The following is an 18,427-nucleotide window of genomic DNA, read 5'->3' on the forward strand; positions in this document are numbered from 1 at the left end:
ATATATATATATATATATATATATATATATATATATATGCTGTATATATTTATGTATGTGTGTCTGTGTTTGTCCTCCCATCATCACTTGGCAACCGGTATTAGTGTGTTTATGTCCCTGTAACTTAGCAGTTTGGCAAAAGAGACTGAATGAATAAGTACTAGGCTTACAAAGAATAGGTCCTGGGGTCAGTATCTTCAACAAAAAGCAATGCAGTTAATCAAAGTATGCACCTAAATTACCAACACAATTTTGCTATTTTATCAGTAGCTTATTTATGCCAGCAGCAAAGAATTCTGGAGAGCAAGAGGTGATGAAATCATGAACGCTGTTTTTGCATCTTCTTCAGATTAAGATTTTCCATGCAAAATGTTGTCCAATGCCTGAAAAATGCGATAGTCAGTTGGTGCAAAATCTGGTGAATATGGTGGATGACAGTGTACTTCCAAGTTCAGTTCCTGTAACTTGAGTTCCGTTCTTTGTGCAATATGTGGTTGAGCATTGTCTTGCAAGAGAATTGGCCTGTCTCTATTGACCAATCCCGGTTGTTTAAATGCAAGTTCACTCATCATTTCATCAAATTGGTTCATATATACATCCACTGTAATTGACTTGCAACTTTTTTTTGTAACTTAACTTTGTACACGTAACAAATCATTCTTAATTCTTTCCACTCCAGTTCTATATTGTCTATGCTTAGGTTTCTATTTATCTAACTGATATACTACGAAATTAATTTTAAAGTGTTTAAATTTATTGAACTGAAAATGTTATACCTTATTTTGAAAATAATGACTGCATAAAAACAATAATGATAATTGTGTTGTATTAATAAATTTTCAAGAAAATATATATTTATGTTTTCAAGAATGTGAAGTAGCTTTTTGATTTAAGCTGCTGGAAACACTCCTACAGAAGCATTCACATGTTTACATACCTCACTCTTGCACATCAAATCTCTGCATATGCACTACTCATTAATTTGTTTTCTTTTTTGTTTTTCAGACTGTTTGTGTAGAAAAGAATGCCACACTAGGGGGTACATGTCTGAATGTTGGATGTATCCCATCCAAAGCTCTTCTCAACAACTCTTACCTCTATCACCAAGCTGTAACAGATTTTGCAAACCGTGGCATTGAATGTAAGTCACTAGACAGTAAAATGCTAAATTATCTTTTAATCATCATCGTCGTTTAAGGTCCGCTTTCCATGCTAGCATGGGTTGGACTATACAGTAACATATTTTGTTTTATAATAGAAATTATTTTCTAGGCATGTAAATTGATAAGAAAGGCAGATGCAAAGTCAGCTGCAGTGATGTTTAGGTAATGAACTATGAAACAAATATAATAGTCAGGTGACTTATACTTTATTACTGTAGGAAGTAAGTAAAAGTAGAGAAATCGTTTGATAAGCCCCTAATTTACACATGCTTGTATGCACACACAGGTGCTTGTATCCATAAATGCATATATATGTATGCATACCTGCATGCCTATTTGTGTGTGTCTATGTAATATGTTTATAATATGCATGCATGTAAACATATGTACACACTTGCAAACATGCATACACAAATGTTTACATACAATTTCAAGTTGTTTACAATGACAATTTTTTTTTAATGTTTGGTCTGAGATTGTTTTAGTTTATCTTCTTGGATAATGCAATTTGATGGCTACAGGGAAATATGAGCAAGGAAGGGCAGTCATGGCTATATGGAAAGTAGTTTGCTTCTTATCAACATAGTTTCACATTTAGTCCCACTATGTGGTACCTTGGGCAAGTGTCTTCTATAGCCCCAGGCAACCAAAACTTTGTGAATGGATTTGGTTGACAGAAACTGAAAGAAGTCTGTTTTACATGTATTACTGTCTTCTTGCCTTTACATCACATAATAGTTGTGAGTATCACCGTCCTTTGTTTCCTATCATCTGAGACATATGTAGTCATGGGGAAATATTACCTTACTTGGAAACAGATGAGGGTTGGCAACAAGAAGAGCAGCTGGCCTTAAAAAATTTACCTCAACAAATTCCAACTGACCCATGCAGGCCTGCAAAAGTGGATGTTAAATGATCATGATGTCTTTTTGAGAAGGTGGAGGCGCAATGGCCCAGTGGTTAGGGCAGCGGACTTGCAGTCATAGGATCGCGGTTTTGATTCCCAGACCGGGTGTTGTGAGTGTTTATTGAACGAAAACACCTAAAACTCCATGAGGCTCCGGCAGGGGATGGTGGCGAACCCTGCTGTACTCTTTCACCACAACTTTCTCTCACTCTTACTTCCTGTTTCTGTTGTGCCTGTAATTCAAAGGGCCAGCCTTGTCACACTGTGTCACGCTGAATATGCTCCGAGAACTATGTTAAGGGTACACGTGTCTGTGGAGTGCTCAGCCACTTGCACGTTAATTTCACGAGCAGGCTGTTCTGTTGATCAGATCGACTGGAACCCTCGACGCCATAAGCGACGGAGTGCCAACAACAACTTTCTTAGAAGGAAAGATAAGGCAGAGTAGTTAGTGCATGGATGAGACAAGCACAATACATGGATTAAGAGAAGGAGATGAGTGAGTGAGAAGGGTCTTGATTGGAGGTAGCACAAGATCAGCCAGATCTAGGGAGTGGAGGTTATTCTAGTTGCAGAAAAAAGAACAAAGAGAGGAGACAGCTTGTTAATGTTTCAAAAATTTCATACTAATTTGTCAGGTGGCCTTTTTATAGAGTGCAATCAAGGGTTAACGAAGTAAATGCTTGTAATGTACCTAACTTTCAGGCTATTCAATGCTACAAAGAACTATTTCTCATTGATTGCTTGATTTTATCAACTATTACTGATCTATCTCCATCTATCAATCTTGTTTTCTTAGGTTCAGACATTGCCCTCAATCTACAGAAAATGATGAAGCAAAAGGAAAATGCAGTGTCCTCCCTGACTGCTGGTATTGCACATTTATTCAAACAAAACAAGGTCAGTCAGTCATTACAAATTATAATTGTAATTATCAATTGGATAACACTGTGTAGCAAAATTTTATCTTATTTATTTATTTATCTTTTTTGTCTATGGCTAGTAAGTGTTATTTCCTATTTGCTTTTATCTAGAAATCAGAGGAAATGACTATTATTCCCTTTAAACTTGACTTTTGTATCCTAGACATCAACATTTTAAAACAGCTATTTTCCATTACATTTCAGACAGATTCAGCACTGAGTTGTTGAAGTAGAAATATTGTTATAGCAAATATTCTGCTCAGTACCACAGATTTGCTTCTCAGTTGCTTGTTCTTAACCACTGGAGTATGTCCCTTAGTGGCTGACAATATGTGCATCTCTGATCATGAGCAATGGGGGAGCATCATAGCCATGTGTTGAGAGGGATTCTTTGGGATTTGAATAAATGTAAAAGTAAAGTTTGAAGGAAACGTTAGCCATTTTTCATACTCTGTAGGGATAAGCAAATACAAAATAATAGTTGCCTCCCAAGGATAAAAATCGTGTTACACAGTATAATTATAATGGTCAACTGGCTGAATTTTATTTTTTATTTATTTAAAATCACTATTATTTTATTAATTATATACATCTACCTCAAATTTATTTCTGAAACATGCCATGCTTTTTGAACACATTAATTAAGAATCTGAAATAGATTGTGAACTCAGTCTGCTGTGAGCTTACAACCATTTCACAGAATTTGGTACAGAATCACAGGAACCTGTATGCAGGTGTCATAACACTTCTTTTTGTTTTTAGCTCTACTTTTAATTCTGCTTTATACTTATTGCTAATATGTTTTCAAACAAGACAATGACTTTGAAAATATCTCAGTGGAGGATATGGCAGTCTGGTGGTGATGAATAATACTAAACTGTAATAGTTACTTATTCCACAATGCATAAAGTATCACCCTATGATATGTGGTGGACCTCACCAGCTCCAGTTCTCTCTTGCACAGACCCCATATTCTTGACAAAAATAACTGGCTTTCTCTTTAGAGCCAAGGAATGCTTAAAATCTTCTGTTAAGTATTCTTTTCAAACCTAAACATGCCTTGTGATGGAGAACATTTTCTAAAATAGTACATCACCGTCAATTAATGGTGTCTAAGCGTGATTCAAAAGGAAACTTTTCCTTAGTAAAATCTTATGATTGCTGTGAATGTTGTTGCTTACTTAATGCAAGAGAGAATACAGTATGATGCTGTAACGTTAATTTCAAATTTTGTGGGTGGAGTAAGTCAATTACATCAACTCCAGTGCTCAACTGTTACTCATTGACTCCAAAAGGATGAAAGATCAAGTTGACCTCAGCAGAATTTATACTCAGAACATAAAGACAAACAAAATGGCACTCAGGAGTTTGCCTGGCATGTTAATGAGTCTGCCAACTTGCTACTGTATGGTGCTGTAATGTTGAGAGCAAATCTTCCTTTCATATGAAAGTGCAAAAAGAATCTATTACATTAAAGTGTAGATTCCTGTGGTATAAATTTGTCATGTTGTGGAAAGAGGATGGTAAAAGTGAGTGTGCAGTAGAGAAAGAGAGATTCACATGAAATGCTACTAATATATGCACATATACATACACTCACACACATGTGAGTGCTTTTGGTGTACACACACGGCAATTAATTGCATGTGTGTGAAGAGTGTATATGTTTACACTCTTGTATGTGTGAGAACTAAAAGAGGACAATTATGAAAAATATTATCTTCAAGTACAAATGAGTAAAATCTTTCATTGCAGTAGTTTTGATCATTTGTTTAATTCAACTTTTGTTGCATTGTAAATATATAATTAGGTACTGTATATATTATTTGTATGTATGTGTTTGTGTGTAAAAAGTACCCAGCACTCTTTGTTAAGTGGTTGACGTTAGGAAGGGCATTCAGCCATAGAAACCATGCCACAACAAACAGTTGGAGTCTGGACAGCACCTGTCAAACCATCCAACCCATGTCAGCATGGAAAATGGACATTAACTGATGATGTGTGGTGTATGTGTGTGTGCGCGTGCGTGCATGCATAAAGCACTTAAAATGCCTTATTGATCTTTAATACTTGATAGTTGTTTCTAATTGAACTATGGAATATTCACGGAGTCAGTTAATAAATAAATAACATAATGTAGAAAATGAGAATGTTTTGTAATCTAGATATGTATTTGTTAACTTCATGTGAGTTGTTGATTGCCTTCTTTCTTATTTATTGATTCTCTTTCATCTTAACATAAATATCTGAACACTCTGTTATTAGGTGACTCGTGTTACGGGACATGGTACCATTACAGGAGTCAACGAAGTCACTGTACTGAAAGATGATGGGTCACAAGAAAAGATCTCTGCCAAAAACATACTCATAGCCACTGGGTCAGAAGTCACTCCATTTCCGGGTATACCGGTAAATTATTTTCTGCTTGTGTTTAGTGTGTATATGTGTTCATTCGTGTTTAATTGATAGTCTTACAATTGGTACAAATGGAAGAAGCATAGCTAGACACTTCACTCATACTTCTGAGTTCAGATCTCTCCAGAACTGATTTTGCTAATTAATGTCATCAGACCGGATATTGATAAGCTTCAGGTGAGTTGAATACCTTGCTCAAAGAAATGGCAACAGTGAAAAAAAATATATAGTCAGAGCTGTGGGTAAAGTGTCTTAATTTATCCACTAAGTTATTATCTTAGAGCCAATTGTTAATAATAGCTTTTGAAGTTGCAAATATGTTGGAAGTTTTTTGAGCCAAGAAATATGTTTCAAGTGTAAGCAGCTTTTTATACTCTACAACAGTGGTTCTCAACCAGTTTTTATCTATGAACCCCTTGGATTATTATTTTATTCAGGTGGACCCCAGAGCCATTTGATATTTCTCTCAAAATTCTTATTTTGTTTGTCACACATTCATTTGTGTAGGTAGAACTATGTAAAACATGAGAGAAAGAAATCTTGCTGTTTCTTGCAACTAATACATCCAAAGCAAAGTTTTTTCATGAACCCTTAATATACTACCGTGGAACCCCAAAATCTTATATGGATCCTGATTGAGAACCACTGCTCTACAAGATTCAAATACCAAGTACTCTTATATTTGAGGCAATACAGCATATTCAGTAACACATTACTATGTGGTTATGGAGTTCACTTAACCATCACATAGTTCTAAGTTTGATTTCATTGTTTGATACTATGAACAAGTGTCTTCTACCATAGCCATGGACCAACTCATGTCTTTCAAATGAAATTGAGCAGACAAAACTGGAAGCCTGTCTAATCAACTACATTTGTTCTTTAATTGTAAATTTAATGTCACCCCATTTTAACCCACTGCCTGTCCCTTGGTTGATTGCTTTTAATGAAGTCCCATCATAAGCATTCAGACCAAGTTTCCAGTAGGTCCTGCAAAAATATTTTTGTCTCTTCCCATCCTCCTCTAAGCTAATAAAAAACAAAGGCTCTATCTAGAAGAAAGCTAATTTTCTAATCCCTGAAATCTTCTATCAAAAGTATTATTCTCTAGTCTATTATGTTATTCTTACTTCTCCATCTCTGCTACTCTTACTTCACTGCAATCTTCAATATGGAACTAACTGCCAACCTTCTCATTGTATTCATTTCTTACAACCTACACTGAGTTTTCTCTTCCTAACAGCAAGTATTACTACAGGCCTTTCTTTCTCATTAGTAACTTGTCTCCTTTTTATAGAGCTAAAAGAATGTTATTCCTAAGTTTTTCTATTACTATAAGATCACATTTGTCGCATTGAAGACATTGATAGGATTCTGTGCAATACATTCAACATGCTTTATGGCTGTCTCAGTATAATGTTGGCCAAGATTAAATTTCATTGTTTGATCATCTCTTTTTTTATGAACATTCTGTCCTAAGATTTACGACTCAGACAGGTGATCCTGAAAATTTGATGGTTTCAACCTTAGTCCTTCTTCAATGAAATATTCAATACAGAATTAAATGATTGCACCTTGCCTCTATTCAGACCTGTATATTGCACCCATTTTATGCTAACATTTTCTTTTTATATTTTTTTAAAGGTGAATGAAAAAAATATAGTGTCTTCAACAGGAGCTTTGTGTTTACAAGAAGTTCCTAAAGAGCTGATAATCATTGGTGCTGGTGTCATTGGTGTAGAATTGGTAAGAGAATGATTTTATTTTCTTTAATATGTAAACATTTCTTTTCATTTTAATACATAATGTGAAGAAATGGCAAAAGTTAGTGGTTGTCTGTTACTGCTGATTCAAGTCTGTTTATCAGTACAGGTGCTGGAAAATACCATGTAATTAAATCTCATGTGAATATATAAATGTGTGTGTGCATGCTTTGATTAACTGACACTTGCAACTCTGATAGAATTGTGCAATTTTAATGGCTTATAACAACTATGTTATTAAGAAGTTTGCTTTACAACCACATGGTTTTGGATTCAGTCTTCCTGCACAGAACCTGGAGCAAGTATCTGCTATTATAGCCTTCACTTCACCAATACCTTGTGAGTGAAATTTGGTAGACACTTTCTGTATCTATGTGGAGTGAGAGGTGGAATATATGTATTTATGTTTACAGTGGTTTAAAATCCAGTAACATATTGCATTCTTTTATGTCCTGAAACTAAGCAATTCAGCAAATAAAGAATGATAAACTAAGTACCAAAGAAATAAAGAGTAGAACAATATGACTAAATCCTTGAAAGCAGCACCCCCAACACAGCTGCTGTCTAGTGACTGAAACCAGTAAAAGAATAACTATTTTAAATATAAATCTTGATGCCAGTACCTTTATCCTTTTCATAGTCCACAGATACTGACTGACTGCTACATAAAACTATTTTAACTAAATGCAATGTCATCATGATGCCATGCCATTGTATAGATGCTGTTAGACATTTCCTGTCACTATAACCTTCGCTAAAGCTTACGATAAATGTACCTGCAATCACACTTGACGTTAGATTTGCCAACAGTTACTTTCAATACTGAGAATTGAGGAAACTACTTGAATGTCACTGTTCAACAAATAAGAATTATGTGTTAGATCATGTTTCTTTCATTAACTTACAGAGAAATTTGAAAATAAAGAACTAAAAACATTTTGTAAATCTTCCTTAATATAAAGCATAAAAGAAAAAAGCAAATAGTTTGTACTTCCTGTTTGTATTATTGCTGTTGTGGGTATATGTGTCTATATCTCTTGTATATCACTCATGATATTTTTTTATCTGCTTCAAATACTGTATATCACATCAGTAATATACATAGCTTTTATTATAATGATTGCAGGGTTCAGTATACTTTATATATACATATATATATTTTTGATAATCAAGAAAAAATTCTTTAGGAGAGTATTTTGCAAGCTAATTATATGAGACTGATCGTTTCTCCTTCTTACCAGTTAAGGTGGATATGTTTCAGTGATGAAACATATTTTCACCAGTTTGCTTTTAAAAACAGCTACTCTTAACTGCATTGGCTTTATTTTCTAAAAAAAAATGAATCAGTTGATGTTACTAGTTTTCTTCCTTGCTTGCATTTTTAGATGTTAAACATCCCAAAGTGTTAATTGCCAGAATAATTGTTGTTAAATTATTCTCAGCTCACTGTTACATACATGTGTCTATACTGTATTTCCTTGATAATGATTGCAGGGATCTGTGTGGTCAAGGCTTGGAGCTAAAGTCACACTAGTAGAATTCATGGGTCATATAGGAGGTCTTGGAATAGATATGGAAATCTCTAAAAACATGCAAAGAATTCTTCAGAAGCAAGGTTTGAAGTTCCGTTTAGGTACCAAGGTGATGGATGCTTCAGAAGGAAGTGATGGCAAGATTTCAGTATCACTAGAAGCAGCTAAAGATGGAAAAACTGACCAGGTAACCCTTTTTTTATTCTCCTCCTTCTTCTTTAGCCTCAAGTTAGGCATGAACTTGCAGATTTATAATCAAAAGTATTCCAGTGATAAACTTCCCGGCCCATCTTTTGTCATGAAACTAAGCACACTTCATCTTTCTTCTATCATATCTAATTGACACTCATTATCTGTCTTCTAATATATGCAGTGTGCAATCTTTTTAATCATGTAGGATCTGAAACATTTTCGTCCCACATGTCTCCTTAATATACTTATTAATTTCCAACCCTTCAAACATTAGTTAAATAATAGTCCCTAGACCTAGTGAAAGATGCCAGTAATAAGTATGTACTAATCTTATTCATCCACTTGATATGATTTTGAACTTTCTTTTCTTTTTAATACATAATGAGAGGAAATGGCAGAAGTTGGGTGGTTAAGTTGTCTGTTACTGCTGAAGTTCAACCTGAACTGAAGCCATAGAGCTATATTCCCAAACAAAACAGTTGTCTCCACCTGCCTCAGTGTATCTAGCTACATAATAGCTGCCATTTTTAATCATTACTCATGAAAATGTAAAACTGTATCCTTATACTTTGAGATAAGTTATTATGAGAATATTTATGTTATTCAAGAATTTAGTTGCTAAGTAGCTTAAATCATCCACATGTCAAGCAGATTTGTAGCATAGAGATAACTGAATATTTAGTTCTTAACCTGTAAATCAACCACACTAAATGGAGGTCATGCTCAAGAATAATCTTCATTGAGTATTCAGTTGTGTAATGTACAATATAACAGATTAAGTTTGTTGTTCACTGCTTTTTTTTTTTTTTAACTGCAGTTTTTAGTCTCATGGCAATCATGTTTGTGTGCTTGTGTGAAATATGAATGGTCAGATATTTAAAAAGTATTAAAATATAAAAATAACAAAAAATAAAATTACACATTCACTATTATTAACAATAAACCATTAAAAAAAAAAGTACAGTTACACCTTATGCTAAAAAGTCTTAAAATATTTCAAACCAGAGCTATAGTGATAAATTTTGAAAAATTTACCATTATAAGGCTTAACATATCCAATATTTCATTTCAGATGTCTTGTGATGTTCTTTTGGTCTGTGTTGGACGACGGCCTTATACCGAGAAGCTGGGCATAGAAAATTTTGGCATTCAGTTAGATAACCGAGGACGAATTCCCATTAACAGCAGATTCCAAACATCAGTTCCTAAGTACTTTTTTACTCTCTCTCTCTCTCATCACTGTATCAACCAGACTATCAAATATTATACACTGCTGGTCACAATGCACTTCCAAGTCTTTCTTAATTGCACTTGTCTTTTCTACCTTGGCCCAAATTATTTTACTAAATTGTTTTCCTGTCATCATGGATGCCTTCCAAGTCGCCTTTTCCAATCTCTTGGATACCACTCAGCAGATAACAGTCCACCTGTTGTCTGTGAATTTTGCAACTTGTGCTTCAATATTCTGTGATCATATCATTCACTCTGCTCCATTCTCAAATTACCTCATTTCAAAGATACTCTTGCAATGATATTCCTAGCATGGATCTTTCCATGGCCCTCTGCATCGTAGCCGATTGATGTTCTTCTGTCTTCAAGTATTTTATTTTCATGCATTTCATTTTAAGGCCTACTGCTGATCTGTGGTTTTGGCAATGACTATGATGTCATCTGCAAAATAGTTGTATTAGTAGCTCAACATTGATGTTTCTATCTCTTGTTCGGTCAGTGTCTTTAATGAACATTTACAGACACACAGTAAAGAGCTTTGGAAAGATGGTGTTTCATTCTTTGACACCCTTGTGAATTGGAACTCAGCAGAGATATATCAGTGGATAACAACAGACAAACATTATCAGTAGTGCATCCAAAGTTCACATTCCTGAGCTGTTTGGTGTATTGCTCCTAGACTCTTTGCATTGTCATTATGTAATTTAAAGAAAGTAACCTCTTTTTAATTTTAAATTTAAAATCCCTCTTATTTCTATTTAGCATATATGCTATTGGAGATGTTGTCCAGGGCCCTATGTTAGCTCATAAAGCAGAAGATGAAGGTAAGCTGTTGAGTCATCATTATTTATCTGCACTTAATACATTTTTCAAACTATTGTTTTTTGTCATTAATACTCACAGGGTCTTGGAATCTGTCTCACTGGTTATATTTCTTGTATCTCCTCCCTTCCAGACTAAGGTAGACTTAAAATAATTATGGAAACTTACCCACTCATCTAATCAACTAATGTTCCATCTATGACTGCCAGAAAGAGATATTTTGATCTTAGCGAGTTATGGAGAGGTTATCTTCATGATTAGAAAACAAATGGTCACTCAAATTGTGATCAATATGAAGATGGAAATGTTCAGGTGTAAGGGACAGCTTAGTAATGTAGCAATCTTGCAGTGAGTAGTTATGATGTTCATTTGGGCTTAGGAAGAGAGAAAGTTGATAAGTTCATTCAGCTTCTCCTGGTGTATTAGTAGTAGCAGTATCAGTGTTAGCAAAGGCTGAGTGTAGGCACAGTATGATTACTTCATCGCGTAGGTGATTTTTCTAAAATAATAGTACAAGCTTCTAATTCTGAAACAATGAAATCAATGGCTCATAGTTAAGTTTTGACATACAGCAAAATAAAGTTATTAATCCTTACATTTAATATTTGATTTAACCCTCTAATAATGTACTTAACAGTAAAAAGATAACTCTTCGTTTACAGGTGTAGTCTGTGTTGAAGGTATTGCTGGTGGAGCTGTTCATATTGACTACAACTGTGTGCCCTCTGTTGTATACACTCACCCAGAGGTAGCTTGGATTGGCAAAACAGAAGAGCAACTGAAAGAAGAAGTAAGGCATAATTTGTATTCCCTGTAATTAGTCTCTTTCTAATTTATTTGAACTCCACAATAGAAGGGTGAAAGATAGTTTGAACTAGGTGTATATTTTTAATACATCATTTGACTCTCACCACTTCATTGAAATATAAACACAGGAAAGTAGATGCTGTAAATATCTAGACTGATTTTATAAGTTTTCCTCAAAAGGAAGACAATGTATGTTATTCTAATGAATAAAAAAGATATCAAATGTTCTGTGGTTCCAGAATTCCCAATCAAACACTTGGTACTGTCCTGTAAAATTAATTCTACCAGTCAGCTCGTGTGTGTGTGTATGCATGCACACATGTATAACAAAAAATGTGAAGTGTTTTCTTTTTATATTCTGAATGTATTTTTTATAATGCTTATTAGTATGATTATAGCAGCATTTGTTAAATCAATGTATTTTCTGTTTTTACCAACAGGGAGTGAGTTATGTTGTTGGGAAGTTTCCATTAATGGCTAATAGTCGAGCTAAGACTAACAATGATACTGATGGCCTTGTGAAAGTCCTTGGACACAAAGAGACTGACCGATTGTTAGGGGCACATATAATTGGCTCTGTAAGTTGAACAGTTAATAATGTTATTGATTATAATGATGTTGTCTTGTTGAGATTGTTGTTTAGTTCCAGGTTAGCCCGAAGTGAACAGATCGATGATCAGATATATTCCACTTGTGATCAACCATCTCATTTTCCCCAAAACTTTAGTTGAGTTGACGAAATAAAAATAATAATTCAATTAGAACTCAAAAAGGAAATATTGATTTTGGTGGCTCAGTTACAAAATTTAGAGTTAATACCACTACAGAAGACTTGAACTTGAAATTTGAATTGAGAATGGCAATACAAATGAGAATAGTGTGACTTAGATTAAAGGTATAAAATAATAAAAATAAACTAAATTTTAGTAAGTCCCAAACAAAAATAGTTTCAAGGAAACCATATAGGTTCATGTTAAACAGATTTGGATCCCTTCAAGTCAGTGTGGTTTCAAAATGAGCAAACCTTATGCCTTGTAGACAAAGAATTTAAGTATTTGTCCCCAGTATAATTAATATCATCAAAGCGTAAATAGTAACATGAAAGTAATCTCGTACAACTGTAGAGAGTTTGGATTAATTTCAGAGCTAAACCTTCCATTCATAATATTTTTTTTCTATATTTCTAAGAGACTTGTTTTATAAATTCATTAACATCAATATGAAAGTTATGAACACTTTAACATTTGATGTAGATAGTTGTGGAGTTGTGGATACTAACATTTGCAAACAGTTCAACCACTGCATCAAACAGTGTTGATATGATAGAAGTAAATATGAAAAACAAGTCTTCTTCATTGAAGTTATTGAAGCTGATAACTTTGAAGTGAGCAGATTGCAGAATGAATTTAGAGAAATGACTATGGGAGTGTCTGTGACAGTAACTGGAAACCTTTGTTGCTGACATCCATGTGAGAAAGGTGAATGATTTAAAAATTCCATAATTACTATCCATTGTTATAATGTAACTTTCGCAAAATATTAATACGAAAAAGTAATTTATAACCTTCAGAGAATTACTTTTTATATGAATGGTCCAAAGACAATGATTTGGTACCTGTATCAGATATCTCTGTTCATTTGCCTTTCAAATGAATTTTACATCCAAATTTTCTTTTTACACACTGATTGTAGTAAACCAAAATAATACTTAATATTTTCTGTAACTCTGGCATATCTCCAAGCAATTCAAAGCTCAAAAAAGCATCCTCTTAACTGAAAATTGTACTTAAAATATTGTTTTTTCTTTTGTTTATAAAATATTTTGCTGATATCTTGGTCTTGCTTGCATTCATGAAAAACTAGAAAACTGATAGAATAGCCAGGATAAGATTGAATGAGAGTCATTGGATATGTAATGAGAAGTGTCTTTTAGTAAAATGTTGTCTAGAAAATGTGATGAGAGAGCAAATATTTTATAATATTTTGTATTGTATTTTTTTAACTTGTGAGGAACTGATTTTATTTATTCACTTAACATTTCATCATTTTTAAACACAAAATAGTTTAATAGTTTTGATTAAAGCACATACCAAACATTAGCCAGACCTCAACACACATATACACATCTTATTCTACGATATATCAATAATTGGTTTTGTCAAATAAAATGCATTACAGTATTTACTCATAAACTGTCACACAAAAAATTCAAATACTTACCAAGGTTTCTTTAGCCTTTTATCTTTCTGAGATCAGAACTAAACATGTACTGAGGTCAACATTAACCAACTGTGCCTCTTACCAAGACATTTGTAACTTTGTGCCAATATAATGAATTATTATTATTTTGTATTTTAAGGTTGCTGGTGAGTTGATTAATGAAGCAGCTTTAGCTATGGAATATGGAGCTTCTTGTGAAGATATTTCTAGAGTCTGTCATGCCCACCCTGTAAGTATTGATTTCTCACATATGATATGTTTTTTTTCAAGCTATTTGTGTATCCTGGCTCCCTCAGCAGTTAAGGTATCCAATTAATCACCGCATACACATGGGTACAACCTTTTAAGTTGTTATACTATTATGTATAGTTCAGTATTCTTAGATGGAAATGTATTTCACAAACTTTGTAGCATTAGGAAGAGAATTCAGTATTACGTGTATAAATATTGTTTCGCTCAACTCTATTGCCATGCCAACAACAAAATGTAGATGTAAAAAGATTTTTAAATTATTTGTGATACTTTATATTATATTGCAATAAGTGTCATGATATAACAGTAAATTCTGAACAGAGTTTTTCTGCATCAATTTTATTTTCAATCCTCTCTACTCTAAACCCTGTTCTTACAACAGGATCTGAAGCCATACTGATAAACTATTGAATATCATAAGACTTGAAACATTGGTCTTTCTGAATACTGTATTTTCAAGTATACAATTTGAATTTTTCAGGCCAAAATTAGTAGATTGACTTAACCCATTAGCATTTAAACTGACCATATTTGGCCCAAATATTCTACATGCTTTATATTCAAGCTGGCTAGATTTGGCCTCTCACACCTACTCTACAATGTTATTCTAAAAATAACCAGTCACACCATCGAAATCTTAAGGCTACAAGATAATGCATGATTAATTTGAAAACAATGTGAATAAATAAGTATTACATTTGACAGAATAATCTGAATGTTAAAGATGACTTCAAGGCCAAAAATTCCATGTGAAGTGCAGCAGAATTTGGAAAGATAATGACAATGATTGAATGTTTACTCTATATACTACATTGACTTGTATGTTGGAAAATACAGTATAAGGTGCTGAAATGTTTTCATTTGTTGGACAGATGGTATAGGACAGTCCTATATCATCCAAGTAAACATAAAACTGACTTTGCTTAATAGCTATTACTAAACGTCTATGTCCTTAGATTATATATATATATATATAATTCTTCTTTATATTATTTGCTTTGTTTGTTTTTTATTTTCCAGACGGTTTCAGAAGCATTCAGAGAGGCTAATTTGGCAGCTTCTGCTGGGAAAGCAATTAACTTCTGATGAAACACTTCTACTTTGTTTTTTTTTTAATAGTATACAGTAGAAACTATTCAGATGTTGCTCAGTTCCAGATTAAAAAGAATGAGACATTTTAACAACTAATCAACCTGATGACTCCACTCTTGCAAAAAAAAAAAAAAAAAAAAAAAAATGAATTTTTACAACTATTTTCATTTCACATGAGTCATTAGAGCCAGGTCCATATTTTCCTCTGGAATCCTTAACACCTCTGTATCCATAAAAAGATAATTAATAAAATGTTACCAAGTTATCTTGGTTGTCTAAAGCAATGCAATGTTGAGGCTATAATATATTATGTAATAAATGAATGAGTTATACATTAAATTAAATATGTATATATGTGTGGGAATGTGCATTAATTTATTATTTCTTATGCCTAAAGATTTTGTATTGTATGCCTATAAATTTGAGATATTTGTATAGTTGATATTAAGGTTCTCTCATTTTGAATCTATTTGTCTACTCAGTTGCCTGACTAAAGTAAGTCATAACTGGATATATATATATATATATATATATATATATATATACCAGTAGATATAAATTTTTTTTTCAAATAAAAAAGTATTGCATTTCCAAAATCATCTAACCTACTTAGTCAAGAGAAAACTATGTATACTACAAATTTTCTTTCTCCCTTCCACCAAAAACATTTCCTAAGGATTATAAGTAATATTCAATTATCAAATGAATTGATTCAGCACATAGAAGCTAAATGTTAGTGTACTGAATGAAAGGAAGGATATAATTTATTCGTTTATTTATTTCTCATATGTTTACACCTTATTGTAATATTTATCAACAGGAATAATAATAAAAAAAAAAAATTCTTTCAGTTGGTATCAAAGAAAAGAAAATTTTTCAGGAATTCAGAGTTAAATATTTTAAGAAAATCAATCGATGAAAATATTCTGATCAAATTTAAATATTTTTCTGACAAGTTCTCATCTGAGAAACTAGATATTCATGCATTTTTTAAGTATTTTAAGTAAACGTCTTCTTGAATAGTTTTTAAAAAAAAGGTCTAAAAGAAGCAAAATTTTTCAATCAAACCAGTGAAGTCAGGGCAATAAGAGGTAGCAGTGTATTTGTGATTAAGGTCCTAGACTACAGACACCAATGTGAAATTCAATCCTACAGCTATTGGGATTAATATTCAATACTAAGTTTGTTTCAGTTAAAAAAAAACTGTCTCTTTGCGTCTGACAAAGCTATGAAAACTATTCCAATAATTATTGTGCTAATAGCCAATCCCTTACTATATCCTCCTGAAGTAAACCAAAATAGGATTTTCTGGAGTAGTCAACTGTTTAAATTTTTTTGAGCTATGCACATGCATAAGACAAATCTGTGAAAAGTCTGAAACAATTATCTAAAAATAAAAAAATATTCTATATTGTATCAAACATCATTTTAAAATACAAATATTACTATATTCGTCAAGTTAGGTCACATGCCTAGTGATAGTCTTCTGATTATGTATGAGTAGCCTTCATGTAGATAAGAAGGGAGATAATTTTGTAAACTTTTATAACATTAAAAGCAGCTAGGAAAATATAGCACTCATGTTGGCACAATGACAGAAATTTGTTGGGATGGGGTATAATCAATTGAATCAATCTTGTTTCATGATAACTTTTTATTGGCCTTGCAATGTTGAAAGGTGAAACGTACCTTCACCTAATTTGAATTTGGTGGGGAGGGGGCTAATTACTATAAAGTATTTACTCTGCCCTTTCTGTTACTTCACTAACCTTCAGCTGTGAATCAATGGAGCAGGTGACTATTTAAATAGTTCTTGTCAGTTTTAAGTCATAGTTTTGTCAGAACTGTCACAATTTTAAATGGTAAAACCTTTTCTGTAATCTAAACTGACTACTGAAAACTTCCTATGTAATGCTTGACACTTATTTAGATTAAATAACAAATTCTTTGTATTTTTTTCATGGTTTGTCTTCATAAGAAAGAACTTCACAATTTGCTGAATAGATTTCAGTCTTAAATATTGAATGAAAAACATTTTTGAAAAAACCTTTTCTAATTTGATGTTCCTCACAAATGTTTTTTCACCTACCAAAAACATTTATATACTGACTAGTGTATAAGGAGTAAGACTGTAGCTTTTTAACAGTTGTCAGTTTAATTTCAATCACTTGGTTTCCATGATGGTATGAGGCCCTATTAACATTATGACCTTATACCATTATTGGATATTTAAGGCAACAAACTACTCATCATTTTTTAAAATGCATGCTGAGAAAAAGTTAATCTACTTATCCCTTTACTATATGAGGTACCCCCAGTAGAGACATTGCATAGAAGTTGTTATAATCAACTAATGTTTACTGTCTTTATGACAATACAACATCTGGTATAGTTAAGAACCTAAAATTAGTCAGGTTGAATCTGTATTCACTCATACTTCGAACTTACTTGTAACAATTACATATCTCAAACAAATGAAACCATTCTCTATCCAGGACATTCAATAAATCATGAAGAATCCAACATTTCCACCTAAAGTCTGGAGCAATAAAAATTTGATCATTTGTTTAAATAGGTAACTTGTCTCTTTGTTTCTTTTTTTTTTTCCATTACAGAAATTCTTATATAACAAAATTTCAGTGTTTTAATATACAAAATTTGTTAAAAAGTCACATAACTTCTAAATGTGAAACAAAAACAGCTGTGGAATAGTAAAACATCAAAATTGGACAGAAATATTTATGAAAATTTAAGTGATTAAACATTGCTTTTTATTTCATTACATACTTTTTATGAATTACATCAATTGATGCTCAAAATATGTGCTTGGTCTAAATACAATTGTTCGTTAAGCATAGATCAATGAAAGGAACTGTTATAATTTTGTTCTTTGGAAATTAGAGTTTCTTTTGATATATCCAATGACAGCCTTTCTATTTAATTACATTTGGATATTTTCTCAGATTGGTCTATCTTTAGTTTGCAATTTTATAGTTTATTCATTGCCCATCACATCTGGTATAAAATTGATATATCAATTGACTAATTTTCTTGGACATCTTTTATTCAGAAATTTATTGTTATAGACTATGAATTTAATTCCCTTCCC

At 32.7% G+C, this 18,427-nt stretch overlaps 1 protein-coding gene across 1 annotated transcript in view; it reads left to right on the plus strand.

Moving 5' to 3' along the window:
* Nucleotides 1–17,897, plus strand: part of LOC106870829 (dihydrolipoyl dehydrogenase, mitochondrial) — a 28,732-nt gene extending 10,835 nt beyond the window's left edge. Inside the window, exons 4-14 of the mRNA XM_014917053.2 lie at nt 1,006–1,141; nt 2,870–2,970; nt 5,259–5,402; nt 7,053–7,154; nt 8,666–8,890; nt 9,968–10,104; nt 10,888–10,949; nt 11,610–11,737; nt 12,195–12,332; nt 14,114–14,203; nt 15,247–17,897. Of these exons, the coding sequence (XP_014772539.1) occupies nt 1,006–1,141; nt 2,870–2,970; nt 5,259–5,402; nt 7,053–7,154; nt 8,666–8,890; nt 9,968–10,104; nt 10,888–10,949; nt 11,610–11,737; nt 12,195–12,332; nt 14,114–14,203; nt 15,247–15,312 (1,329 nt within the window). The 3' untranslated portion in view covers nt 15,313–17,897. The remainder of the gene's footprint in view (nt 1–1,005; nt 1,142–2,869; nt 2,971–5,258; nt 5,403–7,052; nt 7,155–8,665; nt 8,891–9,967; nt 10,105–10,887; nt 10,950–11,609; nt 11,738–12,194; nt 12,333–14,113; nt 14,204–15,246) is intronic.
* Nucleotides 17,898–18,427: the final 530 nt, after the last annotated feature.

The sequence above is a fragment of the Octopus bimaculoides genome, chromosome 1, assembly GCF_001194135.2.
Source record: "Octopus bimaculoides isolate UCB-OBI-ISO-001 chromosome 1, ASM119413v2, whole genome shotgun sequence".
Taxonomy (NCBI): Eukaryota; Metazoa; Mollusca; class Cephalopoda; order Octopoda; family Octopodidae; genus Octopus; species Octopus bimaculoides.